The 6,381-nt window shown below is 38.8% G+C and overlaps 1 protein-coding gene across 1 annotated transcript; it reads right to left on the reverse strand.

Moving 5' to 3' along the window:
• Positions 1 to 677: 677 nt before the first annotated feature.
• On the reverse strand, positions 678 to 2,514 carry LOC137737457 (vacuolar protein sorting-associated protein 25-like). The gene has a single exon (XM_068476935.1). It carries the CDS (start codon positions 1,386 to 1,388, stop codon positions 870 to 872), a length of 519 nt encoding a protein of 172 aa, XP_068333036.1. The 5' UTR covers positions 1,389 to 2,514; the 3' UTR covers positions 678 to 869.
• Between the last annotated feature and the right edge of the window lie 3,867 nt (positions 2,515 to 6,381).

Here is a 6,381-nt window from a genome sequence, read left to right on the forward strand (position 1 = left end):
AGGATTTGATTTTTTTTGTGGGATTTTGGGTTTCAAAATCTCTTTTTGAACCGTAATTGACTTTGCGGTGGCCTAGTCCGAGCTTGCAAACTAGATCCAAGGTCAAGGTGGTGGGTTTTGGATCCGTTTGCTTCAGAATTTGAGGTTTTCGGTCGAATTCTAAGTACTTGCCATTGACTAGAGGCTTTGAATTGAACTCGAACGAATTTTGCAAGTTCAAATTTGTGGATTTGGGAGTTGTGAGGTCGATTACTTGGGTGGGGAAAGAGAGAGAGAGCTTCAATGAAGAAGATGAGTGGGTTAGAGAGAGAGCTTGGATGAAGAAGATGGGTGGGTTAGAAAAAGAGCTCTTAGGTGAAGAAGTTGGGTGGGTTAGGGTTCTTCCAACTGGAATCGGGCAAGAGAGATTTTCTCTCTCCTCTCTCTCTATTTTTCTCTATAAAATGAGAAATGAGTGCTGAAATTTTTAGATAACCCATTTATATGGGAGGACAATTTAATCATTTCAAAGTGTAGAAAAAAAATCATATTTCTGTCATTTTTATGCATGACATATGCATAATCGAAATGTCCTAAAATGAAGAAATTATCCTATTTCTAGATATTTCCCTTTTATTAACAGCAACGATAGCAAATGACCATCATTATATATTACCTATAAATAAAAGCATACCAATGTATAATGCAGCAAAGATTTAAGAGAAAAATAAAGAGTGCTCAAAATCATATTCTCATTTAAGCATCTGATGAACACAAGTACCAGTTCATCTAATCAAAACAAACAGCACATATTACAAATGGGGTTTTTCCTAATCCTGGATTAAGAGTCAAAAGGTTACCAAAATCAAATCGAAAACTTCACGCCCTCATCATCCGCCGTAGTCCCCTTGAAAGATTGCAAGCTTCCCTTTCTGCTCCAGAAGTTTCAAAGCCCTCATCAGAACCGTCCGATCAATCCCATGAAGCTCCGTCCCCCTAGACTCAATCCCAGATCGGATTTCCTCAACCGTCATCACACTATCCTTCAACCCATTGTCCTTGACGAAGTCTAGGACAATATTAGCCCAGTCCTGAATCCGATGCCAGAGCACAAGGCACTTCCGGCGGCCCTTATCCAGCCACTCCGCTCGGCCCTGTGCCACCAACGTCGAGAGAAAGGCTTCCCGGGCTTCGTGGGTGAGAGATCGCTCGATCGCGGGGTTTGAGAAGAGTGGAAAGTCTTGGTCTTCCAATCCGATCACGAAGATGCTATGGGTTTTGCAGTAGTCAAGGATGAGGTCATTCCATAGCTGTATCTGCTTCTTGCGGGTCTCTCTGACGGGTTGGAGTGTGAAGTATGGAGGGTAATTGAAGAATTGGGGAAGCTTGAAATCTCCCAATTTCTGCATCTGATACTGTCTTGGCGGCGATCGGAGGGCGGAAGCTTGATTGTGGAGAAGGACGGTCAGAGTGGGTGGTTTACTGGTAGAGGAGATGATAGGGTCCGGTTTACTGGTGAAGGAGATGATAAGGTCCGATTTGATCTTAACCTGTAGCTAGCATTCAACAATGGAAGACGGAGTCACGTAATGAAGAGGAAGAAGGAGCAGAGCTCCAGCCGCCAGTGTGTATTTTTGTATTATATTTTATATCAGTTTTTTTATTATAAATGCGTCAAAGAATGAACTTTGGATTCTGCTTTTTATCTGCATCAGCAGTTTGGTGGGCGTTGTTTCCTTCCCTGCAGATTTAGAGGATCAGTATGAGAAGGTGCCTGTGTCTAAAAACTAGTAATTATAACTGAGAAAATATGTGTTGTTTCTGCTCTCATTAGAAAACTGCATGCTTGTGCAACTTGAAATGGAATGCTTGTTTCTGTAATTTTCTGCGTATAGCAATAAATATGTATTGCTGTCTAAGCATATGAAAATATAAAATCTAGATGCATGCTAAGGTACTTTTTCGAGTCTATATATTTTTCGTTTGCCGCATCACACTTTTGTTTACTGTTGCACAGCTTCTTGTTATTACAATTGTTTTTCCAGCGAACCCACTGGTCTGTTTGCATAATGATATGCTGCTTTTATGCTGTTTGACACCACATATGCTCTAGTGTTGAATTGGCAATGCAGCATCCGTTTCTTTGTACTTTCTGAAGTATTACAAGAATGATAAAAAGTTAAAACTAAAGAAAAGCTAAGTTGAATTCTTAATATCATATACGTTTCCACAATAATGGGTGTAGCCACATTGGTCAGAGCAGACATGCTCCCCTCTATGCACCCGAGTTTGAATCCATGTCCCTGCAATTTAGATTAGTTTAAAGTAGACCTTTATGACAGAGAATCCAAATATCAAGTTTTGCAGAACAGGAAACATCAACCTGTGGGCCCTCAGTTATGACTTTCTTTTATCATTTGAAGTTTTATGCATCCTTTTCATTAACCTTCTAAATGCATCGCTTATTTTTGTTTCATACCAGTTCGACTCAGCAGCATACTGAAAGGTCAGGTTTAAAGAAGGCCTTCCATTGATCTTCCAGTAAGATTCCCAAACATTATCTAGCTGTTTTTTTTTTTTTTTTTAAGGAATAACATATCTAGCTACAAGCATGTATTCTACCTGTATCAATCACTGATATACTAGGACTCATGGTCTACTCCTAACAGTATTAGGACTAATCTACACTACTACAACAGAGAGGCGGACACAGACTCACTTTAAAGCCCTGCACCTTAAGATCTGTATGTTGGTCATTGAACTTTTCTTATGGACTCGCTATTAACATACATGCTTCAAGGACATAGTTGGAATCCATTTATATTCTTTAAATTTTTTCAAGGACGAGGTGTCGGGTTCAATATATTAATCTAATGGTTATAACTGAATTATCACAAGCCTACTATTTCAACCTTATTTATCAACTGCTACTTGTTGCCCAGTCTAGTTATGGTCCCTCCTTGAAGCTCAAGGAATTGAAGAATTCTTACAGATTGACCTACAGATACTTAGGCCAATTCTTAGACTGCCTTTGCTGAAGATAAGTCACCTTCCTATCATAGGATTTTACCTATGAAGTTACGTAATCTTGTTTAATCTCTGGGGTGCCACACCGTGTGCTATAAATGACCAGTTCCCATTAACATTGATTTATAATTTTATATGCACCTTTGGTCTAGCAGAAGGAGCTCTTTTCTTATATTTAGTTATTCTAACTTCAAAGTCCTTGGAGAGTCATTTTGTCAACTTATGCCCTTTCAGAATGAGATCATGATTGCATATATTTGATCAGTTGCCTTCGTTTTCTGGTAAACATCGTGTGTCTGATATCTAGCACACTCGCATGCACCTTTGTGGGATTTCAGTTTTAGTGTGTGAAAACGCACCGCAACATAACCCTTTCATTTCAATTCTCATGCGTGCAATTCTTTACTTTGCAGTACATGGTCCCGCTTGTGATTAACTTGCCTTGTTCTTGCAAAACCATAAAAGCCAAGATGCCTCGCAAAGAGTTGGCGGATGGGTTAAGGTGAATGAGATGACCGTACGTGTAGTCACGTTGCATGATCCCAACCCGAAGGCTTCATAGGGTGCTGAGAAGATGGTATTCCTTGCTTGTGTACCATTCATCCCCAGCAGCTCCATTGCTTTGTTTGTGAACTTGAAGCAGAACAAATTGCACATTGTAAGGCATTTTCTTTTGCGCCGTTCCAGCTTTGCAATAAACTATAAGCTTGATATTAAGTTGGGAGCGTATCTCTAAAGACTCTACAAACATATAAATGGTCTAACAAAAGGATGTGCTTAAATGTAAAACTTCCGTGATTTTGAGTATGAGTTGTCTTCAAATGTCACATGCTAGCTTGAAATCGATCCTATAATTTGTGCATTTTATGTAGATGACCCATTTAACTTTCTATCATAAGAGCCAATTGCTTAGTCTAATCCCAAATTATGTAATGTACAATGTGGCCATCTTTACACAATTATTAATTAGGATAGGGATCAAACTACAACCAAATTAACGACTTCTATTTTATAAACAACCGTTTCAAAAGTACTTCATCAAATTCATCTAAATGTTTTTAGGAACTCAGATGTTTCCCAACTTGCTTGTTTTTCTTGCATGAAAAATTATAAGCACAAAGGATGATGGATATTTCCCATAGGATTCCTCCTTGGGCCAAATACTTTTATGCATACTGCCAAAATAGAGTTAATTTCTTGATATATTCATCTCCCAATCGGAGGATTTATATGGGAATACAAGCAATGATGATCAGGTATGAAACCAGTACAAGAAGTCATAAAAAAACTGCTATGAAACTACTGCCTATATCTAAATTTACTGCTTACAACTACTCTATTAATTACAATGGATTTCATGTCTGATTTCCTAATTCTTTAGTCAACAATGGCTGCTTCAGTTAACACCCCTCCTCAAGTTGGTGCATAAATATCTCGAATGCCCAACTTGCTAAGTGAAAGATGGAAAATCCTACTTGACATTGCCTTTGTTAAAATATCTGCTAGCTGGTCATCACTCTTCAACCAACCTTTCCTTAATAAAGTGCCTATCCACTTCAACATGTTTAGTACGATCATGTTGAACTGGATTATGAGCAATGCTAATGGTAGCTTTGTTATCACAATAAAGATTTGATGGCTTTGTAGAATTGAAACCCAATTCTCTCAACAAAATCTTGAGCCATAACAATTCTAGCACGTCGTGTGCCATACCTCTAAATTCAGCTTCATCATTGGATCTAGCCACTACCTGTTGCTTCTTACTATGCCAAGTAACTAGATTTCCTCCAACAAATGTAAAGTATCCAGAAGTCGATCTGCAATCAGTTACTGACCCAGCCCAATCTGCGTAAGTGTATCCTTCAACTTCTTGATGTCCATGATTGAAAAACATCAAGCCTTTTCCAGAAGCAGACTTCAAATACCTGAGAATGCATTGTACAACATCCATGTGGGCTTCACTTGGCCTATGCATAAATTGACTCACCACACTTATAGCATAGGCTATGTCAGGTCGTGTATGAGACAAATAAATCAACCTCCCAACTAATCTTTGGTATTTTTCCTTGTTAGCTGAAACTTGATCAGGATAGTCTCCCAATCTATGGTTTTGCTCAATTGGTGTGTTTGCGGGTTTACAAGCTAACATCCCAGTCTCAGTTAACAAGTCTATAACATATTTCTCTTGAGAAAGAAAAATGCCATGCTTTGATCTTGCAACTTCAATACCCAAGAAATATTTCAGAATACCCAAGTCCTTCATTTCAAATTCCTTGGCTAGATACTTTTGAAGTTTTTGAATTTCCTCGACTTCATTACCTGTAACCACCATATCATCCACATAAACAATTAAGGCTGTAAGTTTACCTCTATCATGCTTAAGAAATAAGGTATGGTTAGCCTGAGTTTGCTTGAACCCATAATTTCTCATCGATTGAGCAAACCTGCCAAACCATGCCCTTGGTGATTGCTTCAATCCATACAAGGACTTTCTCAACCTGCATACTTTGCCAATATCGCAAGTGGTAGTGAATCCAGGAGGAAGATCCATGTATACCTCTTCATCCAAGTCTCCATGTAAAAATGCATTTTTCACATCAAACTGTCGTAGAGGCCACCCTAGATTTGCTGCCAATGACATAAGAACCCTAATAGTGTTGATCTTCACTACCGGAGCAAATGTCCCCTGATAATCAATGTCATAGGCTTGAGTATAACCTTTGGCTACCAATCTAGCCTTGTACCTCTCCACTGAACCATTAGCTTTTTGCTTTACTGTGAACACCCATCTACACCCAACAGGTTTCTTGTCTTCAAGAAGTTTAACCAGTTCCCAAGTGGAGTTTTTTCAAGGAGCTTCCATCTCTTCAATCATAGCTTTTTTCCATTTTGGATTTTTAAGAGCATCCTGTAACTTATTAGGCATTGAGACTGATGACAATTGGTTTGCAAAAGCTATATAAGAGTCTGACAAGCGATGAGATGAAACAAAATTAGATATAGGATATTGAATACCCTTTGTAGAAGAATGACCATAACGAATAGGAGGTATCCCTCGATTTTCTCGAATAGGATAACGAGAACCCTGAGACTCATGATGTGGTTCATTTGAATCACTTGGATCAGCACTTAATGAAATCTCATGATTGGACTCATCAAATATAGTAGGTTGAATAGAGGGAGAGTGAGTGGTTACCTCAGGATAATTCGTACGAGTAGCAACTGATTGGTCAGAGAGTTGGTCAATGAGGGGTTTTGTTTGTGGGTGGTCTATCTCATCATCCACTTTTTCTTTTTCTTTTCCTTTATCTCCCTTTTTTCTTGTCCTCTCGTACACCTTCAATATTTTTCCACTCGTTGCATCATCATTAGGCA

The sequence above is a fragment of the Pyrus communis genome, chromosome 6, assembly GCF_963583255.1.
Source record: "Pyrus communis chromosome 6, drPyrComm1.1, whole genome shotgun sequence".
In the NCBI taxonomy this organism is placed as follows: domain Eukaryota; kingdom Viridiplantae; phylum Streptophyta; class Magnoliopsida; order Rosales; family Rosaceae; genus Pyrus; species Pyrus communis.